This window comes from Diabrotica undecimpunctata, chromosome 1 (assembly GCF_040954645.1).
Source record: "Diabrotica undecimpunctata isolate CICGRU chromosome 1, icDiaUnde3, whole genome shotgun sequence".
Lineage (NCBI taxonomy): Eukaryota > Metazoa > Arthropoda > Insecta > Coleoptera > Chrysomelidae > Diabrotica > Diabrotica undecimpunctata.
This window is the reverse complement of record NC_092803.1, coordinates 515,914-540,716: the sequence shown is the minus strand read 5'-3', so window position 1 is coordinate 540,716 and position 24,803 is coordinate 515,914. Positions and strand designations below refer to the sequence as shown.

The window sequence follows — 24,803 nt, the reverse complement described above, 5'->3', positions numbered from 1 at the left end:
TGGTGTGCAGGGAGTGTTTTTGGAAACTAGATATGTTTTTACGTTATTTATGTATTTACACTGTTGGTAAATATTATCGAAAGTGGAGTAACATTTTGATTTCTAAATTAAAAAATATTTTTTAAATAGTTTTGCATGTTCGGATGGATTTACTCTAACACTATATACGAAATAGATGCAGAATTTTTGTTCACGACTGTTGACGTAGATACCGCTCGGTGAATTTTTAGACCGCGAGGAACGAGTAAAAATATATGATCCTAATTGTATTAATGTGCCCACTGAGTTACATATATTACGTGTGCACTTAGTTTGATGTTATACATAAATAATTCCATACGTATAATATACACAAAGTTTGTATATTCATTTAGTTAAAATACGCAGTGATAAGTAGAAACTCACGGAGATTTTTCTTTTAGTTCCAAACGAGATAAAAGCTTTTACACAAATTTATTAAAAGGTGGCGTAAGCCCCTGCGCTTGGGATTCACTTCTTTTATTTTATTTGCTCTGTTACCAATGTTTATATCTGTCACAATCTATTAATGGTAAATATAAGATCTACTGAATTTGATAAAGAAATAGATACGTCTTGATGCCCCCGAATGATTTTTAAAAATAAAAGAAGAAAAAGGGAAGCATAGAAAAGTAAAGTCAGAAAAAGAGAAACGTAGGCAAGAAAGATGAAAAGGAGAAGCGTATGGAGGTGAAGGAAAAGTTTAAACAGGAATAAGAAGAGAAGGAGATGTGTAGGAAAGAGTTAAAAAATTATCAGTAGTTTATCGCAGCTACACGAAAACTAAGTTATATGTAAGTCAAATTAATAGTAGAATAGAAAAATTAGAACGATTTTTAAAATAAAACAGAACAACAACAATACGATTTAAAACAACAACAAAGTGATTTAAAATCTAATTTAGAAAGAAAAATAGATCGGTTAGAAAGAAAAATTAATACCCAAGCTTCTTTATCTAATATTGTTTCAGTAACTAATGTCGAATTAAAACAAACAGCATCCTTATCTTCCATAGTTAAACCAGGCACACTCAGAACTAGCAAAATTTTAAAACCATCCACAGTCGATGGTCAAACAGCATGAAAAACGTATTGTTTTCAACTCGAAACTGCAACTAGAGTAAATCGCTGACTGTAAAAGAAATGGCAGCTTCTTTGTTAGTGTCGTTTCGAGGACAGGCAGTAACTATCTTGCAATTTCTTTCCCAGGATGCGCCCACTTACACCTCTCTCGTCAGGTTTTCCAAAGTCAGCTGTGTCGATATCAAAAGCACAATGTAAGTCTGCAATAATATGAAGCCGATATTAAAAGATTACTGCGTTAGGCACCTAAAGATTTTCTGGAACAAATTGGTATACAAGCATTTATAAATGGACTACAGGATGTTGAAATTCAACAAACTGTCCAATTACAACACCGCAAAACGCTAGATGAACCGCTAATCTCAGCCCAGATGTATGAAACTGTGAAAAGCATTTTTCGCATATAATCAACAACCTATTTTATCCCAAATGTGAAGCATACTGCAAAATCTTTAACAAACGTCTCAAAATCAAAACAGATGTTTTAATTGCGGTAGAATAGGATATTTGCAAAATAGTTGCAGAAGCCGATCCCAGCCGAGAAGAAAAGAACCAAAGAATGAGGTGAAAAGGTCGCCTAGATCCAGAAGCCCGTCACATTATTAGAAATACTAATAGATATTAGTCTCCAAGAAGTAGATTTCCCACAAGTGACCACAGAAGGCAAATAGATACTCTGGAATCTGAAGTTGCACATTTGAAGGAATAATTATTAGCGATTAGTAAAAATGAAATAGGAAAGTTAAGAGAACAGGTGTCAATTTTGCAGGATGAATAAATACAAGAATTTGAAGATACTTTGAACGAATTACATATTCAAAGTCAGTGTCAGCTTGAAAAAAAAGGGAAATGTTAGGAAGAAGTAAGTCGCCGAAGGACAAGAGTTAAACAGGAAGAAGATAGTGATCAGACTTCTTTGGAAAATCTTAAAAAGAGTCAAAAGAAAGATAATGACTTAAAAGTCATACGACAATTGTTTACAAATGAAGTAAGACCTATCTGGCAGAAAGTGACCAAATACAGTAGAACTATAAAAGCGTACTGGGCTCAATGAGAATCTCTGTAACTTTTCAATGGTCATCATATCGGAAGCGGGAAAGTCCCAATTAAGTACGTACAGTACAGTTCAAGAATTAGTACTGTCAAAATCACACATTAAGTGTTTGTTGCAACAACTGCATAGCATTTTTTTCTCGAGGATATTTTGGAGTTAAAAGAACACTTACCAGAGTTCGAAACAAATTCTTATGGATCAATTGTCGCCGAGATTGCGATTATCTAACTATTGGCTTCAACAGGGCCCTTATACACCAGTTATTCGAGACGAATACCTATAAAGGAGGGAGCAGTGTTACGACACTTTCGTGAGATTTATTCCATATAGAAAAAGACCCTTGACGAAAAAGAAGAAGTATTAAAGAAATATATAATGATTGAGATGTCATCGAAAAATCTTGAAATGTCTAGTAATATCTGGAATGTCAGAAAATGTATATAAACACAAGAAGTTGACAGTTTAAGGAACAGTAGTATTTTGAACAGAATACTTCGGCTATATAATTAGAGGACCTAAATACCATCTACTTCGCCTTATAATACAAGGAAAAGTGAAAGGAAAGAGATGGATTGGTCGAAAGAAACTTTCATGGCTGCGTAATATTAGACAATGGTGTGGTTCCACAGTAGAAGAATTATTTCGCGCAGCAGCCGACAGAGAAAGGTTTCAGGAAATTGTAAACATGATGACGGCCAACGTCTGAATACGGGCACGGCACCCAAAGAAGAAGAAGTGAAGTTTATAGTTGTCGTTGAGATAATGTGTTAAAAATATTTTAAATAAGTTTATAGTTCTTCATCACTAGTAGTTTATGACATGAGGTTGGAGGTTATTATCTGCGTAATAAAAACTGAGCTATTAATAATTTTAACACGAAGTATAATAAATTTTAATAAGTTATTGATATCCTTACCTCTATCAACATAATCTCCTAAAAACAGCAAAGATGATGGTGTAAGGCCTGGACCTATGTGCCACAAAACTTTTTCGAAATACAGTAAATCATTAATGTTTCCATGAAAGTCCCCTGAAGAGAGAAATGTATATGTATAGACACTCTATTTCTTTCATGGACTTATAATCTTAAAAAACTCGATACGAAACTTATGAAAAAAAACATTTATAAACTGACTGGTTCCTAATATATGAAAACTTACCCATTATATAAACAGGCGATCTCAAATTCAACAATCTCGGTTCCGTTCTAAATATTTCCCTGACCTGATTACAAATACTTATCAAGTTTCTGGCAACCATAGCTGAATCTAGCTGACCCCAAGTGAAACTGGACGTGGTATCTTTAATTTTGTTAATACTAGTGAGGTATCTGAGAGATTTTAACAGTTCGTTAGAAACTGATCTTTGGCTAAATATATCCATCGATATTCTTCGCGTTTGTTCGTTAAGTGGTTGTTTCAGGGTAGTATTTGAAACGGCATCTACATAAATAAATACGAAAATATGACTTACTTTGTTATTGAACAATAAAATGTGTTTTACACAATATTATAAAAGGAGAAAAAAGGAAAGAGGGTTATTAGTGAAGAATCTAATGATTGAATTGTTAAGATCGTAATATCTTTAAGCAGGATAGATACTTTACATTTGCACTAAGCTGTATAAAATATACGGAAAAGATTGCTTTTCTAAGAAAAGTCCTTTTATACGGTATTAGTGGCAAAATCGTTAACTTTACAACCTTAAGCGAACAGATTTGATGGATTTTATTGTTCAATAAAATTAATAAGTATGCTATAATTCTCCTCTTTTCGAGAGAAAATATTTATAAATAATTTATTCGCCTCAAATCTTGCTCCTATTGAAAACACCGTAACGCTGAGAATTGAGGAAAATCTTCCACTAACGTCCAAATAATGATCTATTAGAATCATTTTAAAGTCGAATTTACATTATGCAGTTTTTATGCTAGCATGCACAGCTTGCATGGCCTATATGTAAAGCTATATTTAGAGAAAATAATACTGTTGTGTACTGTACTGTAATAATACTGTGTACGCGAGCACAGTTGAGGGTCGAAGTGGTTTGTCAAATTAATTAATTCTTCAATGTCAGTTAATTTATACATTTTTTAATAAAGTTTGGGTTTGTAATCCACGTGTTTCAAAAAAACCACGGAACAATAGACATTGTCTTTTTCATATTCAAAGCTAGAAGAGACTGATTTTAGTTCGGCAGATAGTTTAATACAAAAGTTTTCTGGTCGATCCTGCCAGTAGTGAATTCTAGCCAAATTAAGGTGAAACCATAAAAGGCTCATTAACTCAGTTACGGTTTTTTTGATCGTATCCACATTTACCTAAATAACTATGATAATTCTATAGCTGACATATGCAAACAGAGCTAGAGCAAAAAGTTGAAGCAATAGGGTTATTTGAGTGTGGTAGAAGTTAATTAAAATTACCTTGAATAGCCCGCATTTCATCAATATTAAGAGCTTGTCCACTTCTTTGGATTTTTACCGCATGAACAGCTATTTCATAATCCTTGGAATTTCTAACCAAAGGTGATAATTGTGCCATTTTGCTTCTTATAACTGTATATTAAACGGTGGTAAGTGGTTTTGCATAAAAGAATAATTATTTATACAGCTTAAAGTATACACAGCTTTAGTACCTTTTGGCTATACCCGAAAGACAAAATAACTCTGGTAACTTGATTGGTCAAAATTTGGGCTTATAATAAATAAGGAAAAAATAAAATACATGTTAATGGGAGAAACAGATAAAGGAAAAGAAGATGTTCAAAAGAGTTTCAGAATTGATTTACCTGGATGTAAAATTAGATAAAAATGGATATAAAAAACGGGAGATAAAGGCAAGAAAGCAAAAGGAAACAAAAAGTATGTAGCATTGCAAGCACTAATGAATATGTCCCAAATATGTCAAGACAAACAAAAATTAAAATTTACACAACATTTATCGGGCATATAGCTACATATCATGCGAAACATGGGTGCTTAATAAATCAGAAAGATCTTTTAGAAAAATGGGAGAGGAAATATAAAGAGCAATATATGAAGGTGTAAAAATAGATAGTCAATAAAGAAGAAGAAATAATAAAGAACTTGAGGAATTATATAATAAACTAAAAATAACGACGCTAATCAAAGTACAAAGAATACAATATTTAGGACACAATGAAATAATTGGAAAGAAAAAAATGTCGAAAATGGTATTGTTAGGAAAGCAAATACAAAAAAGGAAAGGTAGACCAAGAAAAACAAGGAAAGACAGCGTATATAAAGACTTAAAAAAAATAAGAAAAAGCATCGTACAAAAAAAGGATATACATTGTCATCGAAATTATTCGTAACGGCTTAGAGTATGTCTAAAATGGTCAATTGGAACCAAAGAGGAGTAACAATAAACGGGGAAAAGTTTAACCATCTCCGTTTCGCAGATGACATTGTCCTTATCATAAATAATTTAGAAGCCATAGATATGTTAATGAATTGGACTTTGCATGTTCCAAGGTAGGCCTCAAAATGAACTTGATAACCAAACATTCGAAATCCAAAGACGAATTACTTTAGCGTGGACAACCTTTGGAAAACTGCGAGACACACTTAGGGCCAACATACCAACTAGGCTCAAAGGAAAAGTATTTGACCAATGCGAATTACCGGTCATAACCTATGGGACGGAAACTATGACTCTTACCAAGACTAGAACTTCGAAATTGAGAGTGGTACAGAGACGAATGAAACGGTCTATGCTGGGAGTGACGTTGTGAGACAGAATAAGAAACGAAGATCTGCGAAGAAGGCCGAGTATTGCTGAAGTTGTGGAACGCATAGCGGAACTGAAATGGAACTGGACAGGCCATGTAGCGAGAATGCACGATTCACGATGGACGAGCAAAATTACAATTTGGAGGCTAAAAGCAGACAAACGTAGTAGTGGAAGACCAACTACACGCTGGGAAACTACTACATGAAAACATCAGGCGTATCGCCAAAAATTGGCAACAAAAAGCACAAAATCGTAAAGAATGGAGGAGTTTAAGGGAGGCCTACGTTCAGCAGTGAACATGTTAAATGAAGGCTGGATAATGATGATGAAATATATTCTTTCATACGGTCTAATGGTTTCAAAAGCCCTGAAGTCTTTTGAATATGGTTCGAAGCTGATTTGCAACTGAGAACAATATCTATAGAAACTGGCAGCAAACTATAAAGTATTTCAATTGCCAGCTAGAAAGAACGAATCTTGTAAGTAGTTAATAAATGTGATATTTGTGCTGTGAACGGTATCAATACCAATTTATTTCGATCGGTATAATAATGAGAATCTGCGCTGGTCCTAGAAGGCCAGCACTATAATTTGATGTACTTGCCAGGTCATAAAGGGTTTATGTTACTGACTAAATATGCCAGAACGAAAACACTGAAAAAAATTTGGAAATTTATCGCCTGAAATGTCAAAACGGCTTTTTGACATGAGCAAGAGTTATAAGATTCGGACTGGGTATATCTTAGAACAAGCATTAAAATATGTATTAATTGTTTTATGACACCATTTATTTATACCACGCTAACTAAATTAAATAGTAAATTTAAACTTATTTCATCATAGTTTTAAATTAAAGAATTTTGAATACGTCTTGCAATACATACTGAACGCAAAAAGTAGTAAGTAAAAAATCTTACTTTCTAGATTTCCTCCATTACTTGGCAAAGAGGCAGAAACTGCAGGCATAAAAGTTCCGCCATTTCTATAATACAGAAAAAAATGTGACATAGAACATTTTGAAAATTCTGACATAAATTCATCCAATCCTACTCGTTATCGCAAATTTGAATTGAAAAACCGACCAAAAAGTATCTAAAATCATCGAAATTTTTCAAGTTTTCCAATTTATGATTGCATCGATATTATTTTATGGATTGAGACCAATTTTCTTACCTTCAAAACCTGTTTGAATTTTATAAATCAATCTACTGTAAATTTACGTGCAGCTTTTGACCACTAGTGCATTATTAACAGAAAAAATTAAGTATAAAATTGTAACCTACCCCTTTTGTTGCAAGTATTTTAAAATTCCTATTGAAGATCTAAATATAGTAGGCATTCCACGAATTTTTAACTCTAATATCGCTTTCATGAAGTCAACTTCGTTAATTGCACTTCCTTCTGATATACCCATTGCTCTAAAACATCGTATGATATAACGTTCGACAGTATTCAGCCATTAAAATAGATGAATATGTTGAAGCTTCCAAGAAACTAATGATTCTTGCAAACCTGGTATTATACTAATTAAATACGGCTAGAAATTTGATTAATATGTTTTTGATACTTAGGGTCATCTGGAATTATGCGAAAACTTACTTATAGGTTTCGGAAGCTTCTTTCGCAATACTTGCAGCATCTATCGGATTCTTTCTGGCTTTTCTAAGATCAGCAATAAGTCCTTTAAAATCGTCTATTTTCAATAGTTTATCATTGTCTCTATCGTAGTACCTATAGAGCAAATTCAACAATTTTATATCCAGGTTTCAAAATATATGATACTTTTCTTGCATAAAATTATGAAAACGGATAATTATTGGAAAGAATAGAATAGAATGTAGTGTCCGGTCTTGCATTTATTGACAAAGAACATGTGACTTTTGTTCCGTAAAAAACCAGCATAATTTTCTGAGAAATTATTGCAAAACAAAATTCCTTCCAAGCAGGGAAACACTGAAAACTTTTGTTTTCAACACTTCCACAAAATTTATTATAAATTATTATCACTATGGCGGTTTTGGGCAGAATGCCTTTCTCAAGTGATCTATTTTTCCATCGTTGTTTGGTTGTTCTTTTTTAGTTGGTTGTTTCTCTTTGTGGTTGATGTTCTTGTCCTGTTTTAGGTGGGACACCTCTTCAGGACGTGGTTTGTTTTTATTTGGTGTCGTCATTGTGTCGCTGCATTGTGCTCACTAGTACGTGTCGGTGGCTATAGTCCTGTGGAGGAGGTAGTATCCAGGGTGGTCAGAGGTGAAAGGGTTTTGAGGTAAAAGGGTCCTTTTCAGAAATTTATTAGTAAAAATTATATAGTTATGAATTGTGACTGAATTTAATTCATAGATGTATTAATGATGAATGTATAAATGAAAAGGCACTTGAAAGACAACCATATGGAATAAAAATCAAAGGGGAACTACTTAATGTGATTAGATATGCAGACGATACAGTAATCCTCTCAGATAATATTGAAGGTCTCCAAATTCTGCGATCGTATTCACGAGGTAGGAGAGGAAATGAGCATATATGAGAACTGTGATAACGGACCAACTAGATCCAGACATAGAAATAAAACGTAGAATAGCAATGACTAAAACTACTTTTATGAAAATGAAATCATCTCAGTTTAGAACTAAGACAAAGAATGGTTAAGTGCTATGTTTGGTCCATACTTGTGTATAGTGCAGAAGTGTGGACGCTAAAAGTATCGATCATGAACAAAATTGAAGCATTGTAAATGTAGCTTTATAGACGAATGCTGAAGATACCTTGGACAGCAAGGAAAACTAATGAAGAAGTACTAAGCAGCGTTAACAAAGATAGAGAACTGCTAAAGACTGTTAAGGGCAGTAGAGGTGTAGGAAGAAAACAAGTTTTGACGTGACAACGTCTTAAATTAGGTTGTGGCTCGGAGTCATTCATGAAAAAGTGTAACGCCCGCTCACGTCTGTTACAGTGAGTCACCGAACGAGAGAGAGGCCCGCCGGACCGGCGATTGCCTTGCGTCTCTCTCCCACTCAAACATGATCGGTCCGCTGCGCGCGCAGCACTAGAGAATTAGGCGCGTTGAATCGGTGCGTGCTTCCGTGCTTGTGTTTCTGTCTTTCTCGGGCGTTCTTGGCGTTCAAGACACATTACAGCAGAAACACTTCCTTTCATTTCATATTTCTCCTATCATCGTCCTATCCTCAACAAAATCACTCAAATAGAAATTAGTTAAGTTTAAGTTTACATGTACAATGTTTTAGTAAACAAAATATATTTCTATACATAAAATTTGTGCAATTCTTATTTTCATTCAATTCCTTGTTCCTATTGTGCAATTTAATAATATTCATATCAATAAATATTCTACCGAGAAAAAGACGTTGTCACGTAAAATATTCGCCCGTAAAACCGACTTTACAGGCAACCGATTTTTTTTTGGTTAAAAAACATTCGTGAATGGATTCAGATATCAAATGCAGGACAATTATTCCATACTGCAGAAAATCAAGAAGCCTTTGCAATGGTGATTGCCAATGTCGGATAATTCTGATATGGCACGCGAAGAAGAAGATAAACAGGAAACCGATCCCTTCCTGTCCGTAGCAAACTCTAAGTGAGCTATTTAACAGTTACGGCGAAAATAGAGTGGAGTTGTCTCCAGTACATCTATGTATTCATTTAGTATCAATATTTCAATTTAGTGGGTGGGAATGGGAGTTTCCGTTTGGAGTGTCTGTTGAATACATTGCCAAAGACTGAGCACGTAGTTTTAATGATATTTTGATTTCTGAAGTTTTGGCCACGAATGGTTTTGATTGTATAACTCCTGCTCAAAGAGGGAGCCTCTCAATAATTCGACAGTTGATGTATGAGGGCGCAGGGGTAATCGTGGCGTTTCTTGTTTACTCTTTGCAGAATTCCTTGTTCCAATCCCAGCAGTTGTTGTGTAAGGCGGCGATTAAACATGACAAAGATTTGCTCTATATTCAATCACCGGCCTGATAAATGTTTTGTACGTGTGTATAAGTGTACGTGGGTGTGTCCGTCCGAATTTATCACAGAGATCATTGAGTAAACCGACTCTTCTCCTTACTTTGTTATAGGTTGTAGCCAGATAGACCGTCCAGTTTAATGTTTCTGTAAACACCACACCCAGGTACTCCATATGGTTACGGAGCTAGAGTCGATCGCCCCAAAGTCTGAGGTCGATTCTTGCAGCTAAATTGTATGTAGTGTGTCTACTGAAATTGAGGTATCTATTTTTGGTATGGTTTTACACTTCATAGTCTTTAACTGAATAAATTGACGAGAGGAGAACTGTTTGTCTCAAGTTGATCATTCAGAATAATGTTTGTATTTTTTAATTTGTTGATTTTCATAGATTCTAAGAAAGATATGCGGCATATACTATGCGGATATACTACATGCGGCGACTAAATGTGGCGACTGCCCAAAAATGTACATCGGTCAAACTAGTAGAACTTTTAACAAACGTATAGCAGAACACAAAGGGCTTTCAATAATAAAAAAAAAATAGATTCTACGTACACACTTCACATTCTACAACATATTCATTTTTTTAAGGACGAATTTCAAATTCTTCACATTCAAAATAAAACACATTTCTGACATAATTCTGAATGATTAACTTAAGATAAAAGAGTTCTCTCCTCAACTTATTCATTTCAAGACTATAAAGTGTAACCGCATACCAAAAATAGATCACTTGACAAAGACACTCTGCCGAAACAGCTGTAGTGATATTAATTTAAAATAAATTTTGTGGAAATTTTGAAAAGAAAAGTTTTAGTGTTTTATTGTTAGATAAAATCCATCACTTAAATAAATGTTATTAATATATTATTTATTATTTATTAAATATTATTAATTAATCGAATAAAATCAAAATAAAATAGACAGTTAAGGTTTGATTTGGTTACAGCGTACCACCATTCGCCGATATGCATATTTCTGCTTCTTGGCGTCATCAGACGAATTGACATGGCGTGGATACAAATTATAAATCATCATGCCAGTGCATTTTCGGTGAATTCGTCGTCTGTTTGTTTTGTAACTTTAGAAAATACAGATTTAGGCTGAATTATGAATTCGATTTTCATTTATATTCTCGAATAGAATCAGTTTAAAAGTCTCTTAGTTCTAAATCATACATATAGGATCCCAAAATCCTACCGGTCGACTGACCGAAGACATTAAAAAGTGTGATATTGAAATAAATAATATCTAAGAAGAGTTTGAGAGTCAAGTTAAAGTAGAATATATTTTAGAATTTATTAAGAAGAGACAAACTAGTTGGTGGGAATACTTGGTGAATATGAACAAACAGACATAAACCAAAAAACTATAGAAAGTAAAAACAACTAGAAGAGACCAAGGGTAACTAAGAACAACAAAATAAGTAAAATATTAAATAAAAGATAAAAGAAAAGTGTCATAGAAAGAGACAAGGACAATTGCACGAAATAATAAGAACTGGAAGACATTTGTGCACGGTAAAAATGGGAATAATACTCCTACACATGTAAGGTAAAACGGGATTCGATTATATATATATATATATATATATATATATATATATATATATATATATATATATATATATATATATATATATATATATATATATATATATATATATACAAAATGATAATGCCGTTACAGTACCATAATAGAATTCCCTAATCTACTTAGTTGCACATAACTTAGGAAAAATAGCAACGCCAAATTAAAAAGCAACAAAGCAAGAGAAATATTATTACCATACCTAAACATGTATTTGCTTCTCATTTCGACCGCAACTCCACCGTGAGGTGTGGAGGGATCTACAGTCGCCAACAAATAAAGCCATTCTCTAAAAGTGATTCCGTATCGTACGCAGAAATCGGCAGCCCTAAATAAAAAATTCTACTTTAACTACCAAAATAATAATATTCAACAAAACTTGTTTAATGGAAACAAGAAAAAACTTCAAGCATTGGAGACAGCAAGCGATGTTGCTGAATAAGCTCGAATTTTCTCTAACAATTATTCCTTGGGCCAGGTACATATTGAATTAAGTAATACTTCTTCTTCTTCTTTTTATGTAGACATGACTCTGTTTTTCAATGTTCCTCCAGTAAGTTGTCGTCCCATCGTTTTCGTGGTCTTCCTACTGTTCGCCTTCCTATTAGGTAATAGTCTTTTGGCGCTCTTACTACTCTCTTTGCTGTCATTTCTCTTATACGATTATTCCATTCCATTTTTCTATTTCTTAACCAGTTCTTGATGTTTTTCATCTTGCATGTACGTCGTATATATGTACTAGCTCTGTCCCATAGTGTCTTACTATCAATTTTTCAAGTGTTTTCCTCTCTGCTGTTTCTAACATCCTTTTTGTCCTCTCTGTGTCAGGTCGTGCTTCTGCCACGTATGTCATTATTGGTCTGATGACTGTTTCGTAAATTCTGCCTTTCATTTCTTTTCGATATTTTTATTTCTCCATATCGTTTCATTCAGGCAACCTGCGGCTCTGTTTGTTTTATTTACTTGATCTTCCACTTCCATTTCGAGTTTTCGTAGCTAGATAATGTGATGTCTAGATATTTAGACTCCATCACTATTTATTTAGATCAGTGGCGCATACAGGGGGGGTTGGGAGGTTAAACCTAGGTTAAACCCTATTCCGACACTGTTACTCACACATTTTAAGGACTCAAAATGGAGGCATCATAAAAAAAAATTTCGGTGAACAACCAAAACCATCCCCCGGAGTCAAATTCAAGGTGCGCTACTGATTTATAGGACAACTATTATCTAACTGTCTAGCTCCTATTTACATCTTAGTAAATTTGCTCTGTAACCATGCATTTTGTCTTTCTTGGGGAAAATAACATGTTAAATTTTGTGGCGGTTACAATTCTGGTGTTGGTGGTTCATTATAGTCAGCATTAGCAAATAGGGATCAAATGTAGTCTACCCATGTTTCCTTCTGAATGTGTTTCGTTTTTATTAATTCGTTCATTTCTTTTCTTTATCCTCTGATCAATCTCTATATTTCTTTTTGTGTTCCGTAGTAATGTTTATAATTAAAAGTAATACTTGTAATTAAACGTCCTGACCTTAACTTCCTAATAGTCAAGATTCTGAGTGACAATCTTAGATTAATAAAACGGTTTCTAATATTTCTTGCAAGATGACGTACAGAAGAGAGTATTGAAGCAAATGTATTTCCATTAAATAATTGTTAAATATTTCAAAAATATCTCTTTCTGAAACAAATTTCTTTAAATTCGTTTTATAGACCACGGTTTATTTAGACCACATGATCACATGAATACCCTTTTTTTTTCGACATTTGCCTTCGTTCATACTGACATGTTTCGTAGGTCGACTGCATTCGACAGTGGTTGACTCGGGCAAAAAAAATCCAAGCTTCCTACTTAACTTTCCCAAAAACAGGAATAAGTGCCTATAATAGCTATGCATAATATTTCCTCCTCAATAAAACGAGCTACAAAAATTTGTTAATGACATCTATTTTGTGTCAACGCTAGTATTGTGTAGATGGCGTTACATACGTAGCGTAATTTCTTGTTAAATTATGGCAAAAACTTACCGAAACAAGCTGGTAGCATTAGGTTTCTCCCAACCTAAATCTGATACAGCTTTTGTAAACGAACGGATATTCATATACGCAGCCGGAAAAGTCATTAATACAAATTCTTTTAAAATCATTTCTTGACCTAAAACGGGAACAATATATGGTTAACTTTAACGAAAGTTCAAGCTGAATATAGCTACAAATGTCAACTATGGAACTGAATATTTCAGTTTGGCAGTGTTTTGGGATGTTTTTATACTAGATATACTGTATGCTTCAAATATAAAGAGAGAAAGCTTTTAAAAAATGCATTTTGATTATATTATGTTATGAATTCTGCAATTTTTAATCTAAATAAAACAATAACGAGTAAATATTTGTCTCTTTCGAGATTAATTGCAAACATCTGTTGCAATCTGGCAACTGATGGTTTGACGATTGCCAAATCTATCCGCTAATCTATTAAAGGGCAATTGCTAAAAAAATTTTAAAAATTAACTGCAATTATTAATCTCCAAAATTGTTTTGTTTTAAAAAAAACTCTCTTGTTTTATATAAATTAAAAATTGCAGAATTCATAACATAATATAATCAAAATGTACTTTTCTAAGGCTTTCTCTGTTTATATTTGAAGCATACAACATATATACAGTAGTCTCTCTTTATAACGATTTCCTATATAACGATAATTTCCCTATAACGATGAAAATAGTAAACGTTGTTTGGTTCGTCATAAGGACAGTGTATTAATTCTTTCTCTATTTCGATACCGTTTTCTCTTTATAGCGATGACTTTTCAGCGTTCAATAATGATGGCAAATGTGTTCTTGTGTTTTTGAAAAAGACTTTTGATAGAATTGGTTGAGAACAATGGTGATCTTAAACTAAACGTTCTTGACGCCATCCTAATGACTAGTAAATAGATGACTTAGGGTGAATATCCTGGACAGCTAACCTGCCGCTAGTTGTTTGGGCCAGACACTTTGAACTTCTTATCACCTACGGACCGGAAGAGCTAACAGATTTCGAAGAAGTTAATGAAAATGTAGCTACAACATCTGGACTTTCTGACGAGGGCATCCTACAAGCACTTCGTGTAGAAAAAGAAGAAGAAAACAGTGATCCGGAAGTGGAAGCAGAGCCAGAACCAGTTTCGACCCCTCAGCCAGAATTGGGTGCGGCAAAAATACTTCATCGGTCTTTCATCTACCAGGAAGACGATATGAGTGTTGCGGAAGATTTTATGCGTCTTCAGAACAAGGTCAGGTCAGTTCTGTGGATAGGGGAAAGGAAACGGACTAGGATGACAGACTTTTTCGTCAATGTAAGCTAAATATAGGATGAAATATTTTTTATACCTTGATGAAAATACTGTACAGTGCCATATTATTTTGTTATTGTACAGTATACTTAAATTTTTTAATTGTACAGTAATTTTTTTTATTGTATTGCTTATATCATTCTTTAATAAATCCATGTTGTGTACAGTATATACAGTGTTAATTGATTTATAATTGTTTTAATCAATTATTTAAATTACAATAGGTTAGTTAGTACAGTATTATTATTATTACAGTAACGATTTTTGTCTCTCTCTGTATAACGATATCTCCTTATAGCGATGAAAATTACCGGTCTCTTGCAAATCGTTATAGAGAGAGAGGACTGTACATTATAAAAACATGCCAACACTGCCAGACCGAAATTTTTTTTCCATGGTTGACATTTGCGGCTATATTCAGCTTGTACTTTCGTTAAAGTTAACCCAATATACATTATAAAACGAAGTACTTAGTATTCTCTAAAATTTAATGATAAGATGTTGGTGAAAATAAAATAGTTTGCGCTAGAGAAAGAAGAGAATAGTTTGTGTATATTATAGTCTTTTTAGTAATCGTTTTCAGAAATAGAAAATGCGTGAAAATTGAGAATCCTAATAAGTGTTATCTTAGATTTTGCGAGCATGACATGATTTATAAAAAATACAATTAATCAAAAAATAATATCTTCTAGATAAAAAATCATACCTAACCGATCAATATTGGCTGCATCAACCAACTGAGCAAAATTATTCCCTTTTCCAATGACTAATATGTCCTCTCCAGTTTCCAATAAAGTGTCCAAAATAATTATATCTTCGGGAGAATTGTAAGAGTTCGGCAATTGTTCTTTTTTAATTAGGAAAAACAGTTCTACTAATTCGGGACTTCGTAAGTTGTGCATTTGTAATAATTTAAGTATGTCGGACTGAGAAACCCAACGACATTTTCCCCTATACTGCAATATAACAAGTATTACGTTAGGAATGTCCCCTACGATTAATTTTCGCAAGAGACTCCTGGTTCGAAAAAATACAAAATTAAATTTCTATTACAAAAAAATTACTTTTGTATTAAAATACGCAAATGTGACTTTAAAAGTTTTATTTAATTCAGTTTCTTGCGGTGGTACCAATTCGACTCGACTAACTATATCTACGCAATTATATATATTCTTATAATATGATATTCGATACTCTTAGAATCTCAGACCAGCGATTACGAGAATACATTGGTTGAAGCCTTCTCTGGGGAAATCGAAGGCAGGAATCGGCCATTACAGGAGGAAATATTAATAGCAAACTTTAACGGTAAAAAAAACGAACAAGAAGTCATAATCGCAGATTTTGGAATCGGAGTAAAAATGAAAGAGGAAGAATGCTGACCAACTTTCTGTTGAAACACAAACAATAAGTAATATACACTTTTTTAAGAAGAAACAGAATAGGAACTGGATATGAGTTAGTCCAGATAAAAAAACTAAAAGTGAATATGATTAACTGTACTCAATAAACTACATTAGTAGGAAGATAAACCTACAGAAAGAAAAGATGATAAACAGCGAAACAATTAGCAAAGATAAAAAAGCTTTAATGAAAATACGACGAAACGTAAGCGAGAAAGCAAAGGGAAACAAAGAAGAATATAGAAAACTAAATGAAAGAGTTTCAGCAGAAATTGAAAAAGATCTAAGACTACGTAATACTAATACAATTACCTAAACAGTAGAAGGGAAGAAAGGTTTAAAATTAATGAAAAGAGAACGCACACAAAGCAAAAAAAATATTTGAACTCAGAAAGAGAGACGGTAAGGCAGATAAACAGAACATTCTGAAAATTTCTAGGGAGTGTTATACAGACCTCTATACCAGCTAAGACCAGAAAATAATTTCCCGACACGAGTAAAGATTGTCATAAATCAGCCATCTTAAGTACTTTTACCCATAACAGTCTCAAAAGTAAGAGTAGCTTTAAAAGAAATGACGAACCATCGATCGCCTGGTGACGATGGACTTCTTCTTTTACTGGAGTAATAAAAGTAGGAGGAGAAATCCTACTATAATCAGTAAGCGAACTATTTAATAAATGCTTACATAAGGGTACGATTCCAAAAGACTAGATCAATACAATGATGGTCTTCATACACAAAAAAGGTAATATTTCTGAATTATAAAAGTTTTAGACCAATCAGCCTCTTGAAACATATCTACAAACTCTTTATTAAAAAACTTAACGAACGGACTAACACCTAAACTTGATTTCTATTATACCAAAGAAGAGGCAGGCTTCATGGTAGGATATTTGCACACCATAAAAATATTAACTGATAAATGCACCGCGTACAACATACCACTGGTCCCCGCATTCGTCGATTACGGGAAGATTTTTAATTCTGTAGAGTTTGAAGACAAAGATCTTTGTAAAAGACCATCTTATGTGTGTGAGATTATATGAAGCATCCACACAATAATTACTTTAATAACAAAAAAATAAATATTCTCAATACATGATTTGTATTATTACCTTTCCAATGGTATTTTTAGCCTTGTTTTTCGTTGGTGTATCCACAAATAATTGAAAAACTATGTGGAGCAAATAAGGTGCGGTGTGTCTAGTTATGTATAGCTTAGAAGTTCTTAAAATTTTCAAGTCAGCACTGGGTATTGGACCAAAAATCTTTAAAAAAAATATATAACATTTTTTGTCGTCAATTTTCATAACAAAAACTTGATATTTACGTACCTCATTGATTTCTTTTCTGATAGTTTTTTCCCAAGACATTCCCTGTAGGACTCTAGCACCAGGAATCCAGTGCTCGATGTTATCAACTATGAGCAACATAGTGGAGTCAAAAGAGCAGAAAGCAACTACAGAAACTACGTCGCAAAGTTCACTTGCTGTTTTAAAATAGAGTGCCATAATTTATTAGGAAGATAATAAAGAAACTAGTGCAGGACCTTGGTTCTATGTTCTTTAAATAATAGGTACCATTATACACTGAAATCTTTAACATATTCTTTACGTCTGACCAAAAACTTATTTTTGTTTTCATTCAACACATGGAAGAGGATTCCGAAATTAAAGGAATTTATACTGTTAGATTTTCTTTCAATCAGATCTGTCATGTTATAATTAAAATGACATTTTATTTTTAACTAATAAATATCAATATGAAAAGCCAACCTTTACTAAACATAAACGGATATACAATAGAACAAATAAGCAAAATATAATAGAATACCTCGTTCTAATAATTGAGGCGTACCGTATCAAAAGTGACAATCTCCCACCTAAACCAATCTGAGCAAATTTATGAAAACGATTTACACATAAAAATCTGAAATTTTAAAATATTTATTTTTACTGGTACATAGTTGTTACATTCATAACTAAAATATAGAGAATAAATAGCTTGTACTCCCAGTACCTAATAAGAAAGAAAATTACATTAATATAATGGATATTGCTGACTTTGATATGAACAGTCAGAGATTATTTATTTTGCACCAGATAATTTAGAATATTCATTTATGAACAAAAATAAGGATTATTGATTAACATTAAACTTAAATTATGATTTATTGTTGTTGAAAATAAACTAATTATTTATGAACTTGTCTGCAAGTGGATGTTTTCCAAAGTTGACCCATTCTAAAACTTGTTTAAAATAGCATAATTCTTCCAGTTTTAAATGATAATATTTCTGTAACAATTTTCTAACATCAACGGCTTTTTCTTGTTTTACTTGTAAACTATACTTTGGTATTATACCAGGAAAAAACTGGTCCATATTTCTATTCTTTTATGTGATTATTTATCGTGTCGATAAACAGAAAAACAGAGGAACCTGTTTATTTTATTAGTATTGTTGTTGAAAGTGAACTAATTATTTATGAACTTGTCTGCAGGTGGATGTTTATCAAAGTTGACTCGTTCTAAAACGGGTTTAAAGTAGCTTAATTCTTCAATACTCTTCCAGTTTTAAATCATAATATTTTTATTATAATTTTCTAACAACTGCTTTTTCTTGTTTTACTTGTAGACTATATTTTGGTATTAAACCAGGACAAAACTGGTCCATATTTTTATTCTTTTATGTGACTATTTATGTTTATGCATATCGTGTCGATAAACAGGTTCTTATTTTACTAGTACCTATCTTTTTAGATCTGGAACATTCCGTATATAAAACCTTTTGCACTCACTGATTTTAAAATGTAATGAACTTGTGGAATCGCTTCCAAGTTCTATGATAGTTCCATGTTGAGCTATAATTTTTTGTACTGATCTAGATTTACAATATTTTCACGACTTCTGATTTTTTCTATATTTCCAAAAACTCCAGCAAACTAGCTGCTAGTATTTTACGAAAACGGAAACGTATTTTTTAACTATTTGTATATAAAAATATTATTTTTTATATAAGTATTATTTGCAAACAATTTTACGAACGCAACACTAATAATTTGCCAAATCAGTGATTCGGATCGATTCGGACTGAATTACAGAATATTCGGAACTCTTTGAATAATCCATTTAGGAGAAATTCTAAAGCTGGCAACGCTGAGAGCGAACCGAATGTCATTCTTATGACAGACAGCGCCATATTTTCATATTTACCGTTTTGTCGTTTTTGAAACATTGTTTGTGTAAACAAATATACAATCAAAAGTTCAAAAGTTATAGAATGTTCGTAGCTAATAGAAGAATATTTACAAACGCTTGAAAAGGAAATTGTGCGACATTTATTATATTGTTTAATAGTTTGCAATGGAGAATCTATTATATGACAACGAAAGTGACTACACTGATTATTCAGAGGACTCAGATGGCGAGAGTGAAGGACTTTTAAGGAAGGCCCTAGACGTAACCCTCCCCTACGATTTTGTACCCATAGTAAACCCTGGAAACGGAACTGAATTTCTTCAGAATGTAATATTTCAGAGAAAGAACATGAAACGGGTGGTTTGTGCAGATGAAGACTTAATGAGTAAAATTAGAGATGATAGTGATCATGTAAAAGTTGTTACAATTCCAAATCCCCCCACTGATGAGACCGGCAGTCTTCAACTACCAACTCTAGAGTGGCAGTTGAAAAAGCTAGAAGAATTTAAGCAGTTTATACAATTTGTTGAACAATGCCATAAACCAGAAGGTAAAGAAAGAAGGCTGAGGTCGAAGAATGAGCAACAGTTTGTGTCTGACATCAGGTCACATAGTCCTAAATACTCAGTATTATTTAATTACTCCCATGAAAGTAAATTGTCAATACTTGAAATACTTACAACATATTTGTCAAAGCAGAAACTATTGGAAGATTTTGTTGGGCCATGGTTACTGTACATTCTTTCTACATTGGGATATCCACCAAGTCCTGGTTGTTGCCACACAATTAGAGAGTTTCTTAGAGTTTGTCGCAGTATGAGGTCGAAATATTCCAATACCATGCCAGAATCTAGTCTCAAGGCACTGAATTTTTATATATGTATTAGTAGCAGATATTATGGTCAGCTGGACTTGGCTGATGGACATTTATGATAGGTAAGTTCTAAGTGATTTTTATATTTAATTTCTCTTTGTAGGGTATATTAATTATTTAAAATTAACTTGAACCTTCAATTAATCAGTAATTAAATATAGACAATAGCCTTTTTATAAAAAATACATACAGTGGCTGCTATTATACTATTTATTAGATATAAGTATGTAAGCCGTAATTAAACAATAAAAACCATATTTGCTGATATATTTTCCCAGACACTATCCTAATATTTATGAAATGTTGTTGATCTCTAATAATTATAAAACTGCTCTTCTTACTAACAATACTTTAAAAAATCACCAGAAAGAACTCACCATGAAATCAGGAAAAACTTATTAAAACCAGTTCTGGTTCCAATAATGAAAAGTTAGTAAATGAGACCATGGCTGTAAATTATAAAAAATTTGAATTCATGTATTTATCATATTATTTGTTCTTTTTAGCATGAATCTACAAGACTCAGAAATTAGAACAGAAGACCAAGCACAAGAACTAATAAAATTGGCTTGTATTTAAATGTAAATAAATTCATTTTTAATAGTAAATATTATTTTATTATTATAATACTTGATACTAAGGAAATTATATTTACAAGTTCAGAACAAAATTTTTTATGAAAAATGAAATAATCTTGTAAAAAAATACCAGTTAAGTATGTGCATGAAATTTATATTGCCAAATTGAGTCAGTTTGCTATAAGGCCATAATAATAATATACTTCAGATATGGACAACTGAAATGTTAAAAGTAAACATGGGACAGTAGGACAGGTATGGGAGACACTGATAGATTCCATGTACCAGGGCTAGGTGCTTAATCCTTATTTAAAGGCAAATGATACCAAAGTTTTATGATTATCAACAAGTTCTTGGTAACAAGCAACTTCCAAAAAGGTTCAGAACATTTATCCTTATTTGATGGATCTGCCGAAGGAGATGTATGTCTTGAAACTATGCCTATACCACCAGACTGATAATCTTCAAAATTCTGGGAAGTGGAAGGTGCAAGACATTTTAAATTTTCCAGCTTTAAATGTGAACTATCAGTTCTGTACTTTCCCACCAGATGAAGTACTGTTTCTAGCATTTCCTGTTCATGTACATGTGTTGTGATCAAGAGAGAACATTTGATTATTCCGTTTTTATCCTTGAAAGGAAGGAGTTGACTTGTTCATAAATTAATTTTTCTGATTGTTTCATTTCAGGGCAATATAGAAACAAATATAATGATAGGCTTTTATTAAAGTTTGTAAATTATGCAATACAAAACTCTGGGACATCTTAGGTTATGTGTGTTCATTGATTTATTGTAAAAAGCTCGATTGGGATTGAATGGGACTTGTGTGCATGAGCATGTGTGGGAGATCTGGGAGATTTATCCCAGACCTCCCTTGTTATATAATTTTTAATTTGATATTACATATTATTTAATTTATTTTAACAGTATATTTTCGCTTTGTTATAGTATAAAATGTCTCATGGGTGGATGGAGAAAGACTCTGATAGGACTGCTCAATTAAAGTCTCACATAGTAGAGGCCATAGAACAGACAAAGCAGGTGGCAAACACTTATAGTATTTTAAAATCAATGCCATGTGAAAAAATATGATGAAGCTCCTAATAAGGAATGTATTTTTTCTTCTAATTTAATATGTGGCATGGTATTCTTTGAAGAGCAAGAATTGGCTCTAGTAGGATACATAGTGGCTGCAAGTAGAATGCATCATGGTTTAATATCTGTTTAATTAGAATTCTAGTGTGGAAATATCCTTGTGCCCTTAAATGTAAAGTAACTGATTGATGGAAAGTTAATCAAATGGCAGAATATGATTGGTTCAAAAACTTCATGGAACTCAACAAAGAACTTTCGCTAAGGTCTTCAGAAGCTACTAGCCTGAGAAGGGTGACAAGCTTCAACAAAAAGAATGTTGATATGTTCCTAAATAACTTAAAAATATCTATGAGAAGTATAATCTCGCCCTAGATTGTATATTCATTTGTGATGAAACAGGAGTAAGTACAGTTAATATTCCTCCCGAGGTTGTGGCTAAGCATGGTGAAAAGCAAGTAGGACAAGTGATATCGGCTGAAAGTGTGGAACAAATCACTGGCCTTTTTATAGTAAATGCATTGCCATCTGTATTTATGTTTCCCAGAATCATATATAAGGGGTTTTTCTTGAAAGGTACACCTCCAGGAAGCCTTGCACTAACTAGCAAGACAGGTTGGATGTAAAGTAATGTCTAAAAGATATAATGAACCACACAAAATGTACCAAGGAATATTGTTGATTCTAGATAATCACAGGATAATCATGTTACCTCTCTACCATCCAGATTTGAATACCATCGAAATAGTTTGGACATCACTGAAGCAATACATACCTAGGACAAAGAAATTTGTCTTTTCATACTAAGAATGTGAAACTTTTTTTGACGAATTTATTGCTGTAACTGAAAATATTATTATAAATTTAGATAAAGATTTCTGACACTGAAAAAGCAGACTGTTATTTATATTTTGACTAATTTCTTAGGTGGATGTAGTTAAATTTATTCTGATATTCCATTAACTTAAAATTATTATTTGTTTTTTCTTAAGCTCAAATAAAATAATTATTTAGTGTATAAACTTATTATTAATAATTTATTGGTCATCCAGATTTAGCCTTACGGCTCTCACTCCTTCAAAGGGAAAAATTCACTCATCCCAGATACCTAAGGTATCAAAAGGACTGAGTTCTGGTGGGACTCTTTCCGTGTTATCGAGCCCTAGATGACTTGGTGTGCTGGAGTATCTTCCAACAATTTTCATACACATCTGGACGTCAAGAGTAGTATAGCTTTCGGTATGGTCTTGTAGAGATGTTCATTCAGGCAGCTTTTTTACATTTTCTAGGAGGTTCTTCGGAAAGGCTCCAGTAGTAGAGAGAGTAATAGGTACTATCTGGGTACTTTCCATTCTACACTATCTTTGTATTTAAATTTCCAGATCCATGTACTTGGCAATCATTTCGTTCTGTTTAACACGAAGATTATTGTTGTTGGCTATCGCCACATCAATTGGTGTTGTTTGTCTCTTTAGTTTATTAAATAGTATGAGATCTGGTCTTCTATGTGCCATTGTTTGGTCTGTGAGCACAGCGCGCTCTCAGTATAGCTTGTAGTTGCCATTCTCAAGTATACTCTCAAGAAGGTATTGATAATATGGGAGCTGGTTTGTTTGGGGAAGTCCCATTTTGATGACGGATCTTTCTTATTAAGTCATGCCGTTCCTTATAATCAGTTGCAGCAAATGCCTGACAACCCCCGGTAAGATGTTGAATGGTTTCTTAAGCTTGACATTCATAACGGTATTTTGCACCTGAGGGTCTTTCACGATATATTTCAGGTATAACCTTCTGTTTCACGGAACATCTTTCCTGATGTCAGCCAATAGTTCGCCGCAACATTGTCGACATGGTCTTGACTGACCTCATTGTCAAAAAATAATACAATTTTAGTCAAGAAAAAGTGGCTACTCTATTTTTTAAACCGATTATATATAATGTTACGAACATGCTCTCGGCATGGCCCAGGTAACGGTTGCATTGCATCTCTAATACCCTTCCAGAAGCTTCGCGGTGTATCGAGTGCGAGAGAGAATAACCGGTCACGTTGGCGAATTAGAGGTGGGACTACGCCAGAATATTCTCGAACATAATACTTTTGGTATATATAGGTAACAATGTTAGAAGTAGAGTTAGTTGATAAGAGAGTACCGAACTGTAAACTTTTAAATAAATATTATATAAATTCGAACCGCTCGTTTTATTTAATCTCGCTACAATAATTTCGTTGCTGATTAACACAGGTTAGTGATATATATATATATATATATATATATATATATATATATATATATATATATATATATATATATATATATATATATATATATATATATTGTTTATTTTTGAGATTGTTTTCATCGATTTTATCATAATTTCTTAACGGGACCCTAGTGTCCCAGTAGTAGTTTATACCAGGTCGTATTTATCCCATTCGTATTGTTTGGTTGCAGACTTACCATGGCACGTAGGAGCTTCAACAAGAAATTGAAAACCTCTCCAATATTTACGAAAATGAATCTGAGGAAAAACCTTATGCTGCCTCAGATTCTGATAAAGTACCTGAGAATACTCCTGACCGTGTGGATGTTAACATCACTGCTTCCGACGAAGAAAGTTGTGATAATGCGGAAATATCTGAAGATGTGTCTGAAAGGAATGAATTGACTGCACAATACCAGATACAAACTTTTGTCCGAAAAAAGAAATTCCTTTCCAGAGAAATAGGATAACAATACTAAATATTGATAAGGGTTCTCGTCCTGTTGATATTTTTCTAAAATGTTCCTCCTAGTTTATTTATGTATATTGCTTCCTGTACAAACCGAAGGATAGCAGCA

The 24,803-nt window shown here is 33.0% G+C and overlaps 2 protein-coding genes across 3 annotated transcripts in view; one reads left to right on the top strand and one right to left on the bottom strand.

Annotated features, from left to right (window-relative positions):
- Positions 1-17,956, bottom strand: part of LOC140437368 (uncharacterized) — a 31,033-nt gene extending 13,077 nt beyond the window's left edge. For both annotated transcript variants that reach the window (XM_072526860.1, XM_072526870.1), the window contains exons 1-11: positions 17,556-17,956; positions 17,337-17,489; positions 15,522-15,771; positions 13,510-13,636; positions 11,680-11,805; positions 7,509-7,640; positions 7,193-7,327; positions 6,827-6,891; positions 4,580-4,711; positions 3,315-3,596; positions 3,071-3,184 (exon numbers count right to left, since the gene is read on the bottom strand). In XM_072526860.1, the coding sequence (XP_072382961.1) occupies positions 3,071-3,184; positions 3,315-3,596; positions 4,580-4,711; positions 6,827-6,891; positions 7,193-7,327; positions 7,509-7,640; positions 11,680-11,805; positions 13,510-13,636; positions 15,522-15,771; positions 17,337-17,489; positions 17,556-17,732 (1,693 nt within the window). In that variant the 5' untranslated portion in view covers positions 17,733-17,956. The remainder of the gene's footprint in view (positions 1-3,070; positions 3,185-3,314; positions 3,597-4,579; positions 4,712-6,826; positions 6,892-7,192; positions 7,328-7,508; positions 7,641-11,679; positions 11,806-13,509; positions 13,637-15,521; positions 15,772-17,336; positions 17,490-17,555) is intronic.
- A 1,438-nt stretch (positions 17,957-19,394) lies between these two features.
- Positions 19,395-20,900, top strand: LOC140437360 (gem-associated protein 2-like). The gene is made up of 2 exons (XM_072526848.1): positions 19,395-20,354; positions 20,799-20,900. Exon 1 carries the CDS (start codon positions 19,584-19,586, stop codon positions 20,349-20,351), a length of 768 nt encoding a protein of 255 aa, XP_072382949.1. The 5' UTR covers positions 19,395-19,583; the 3' UTR covers positions 20,352-20,354; positions 20,799-20,900.
- The last annotated feature ends 3,903 nt before the right edge of the window (positions 20,901-24,803 follow it).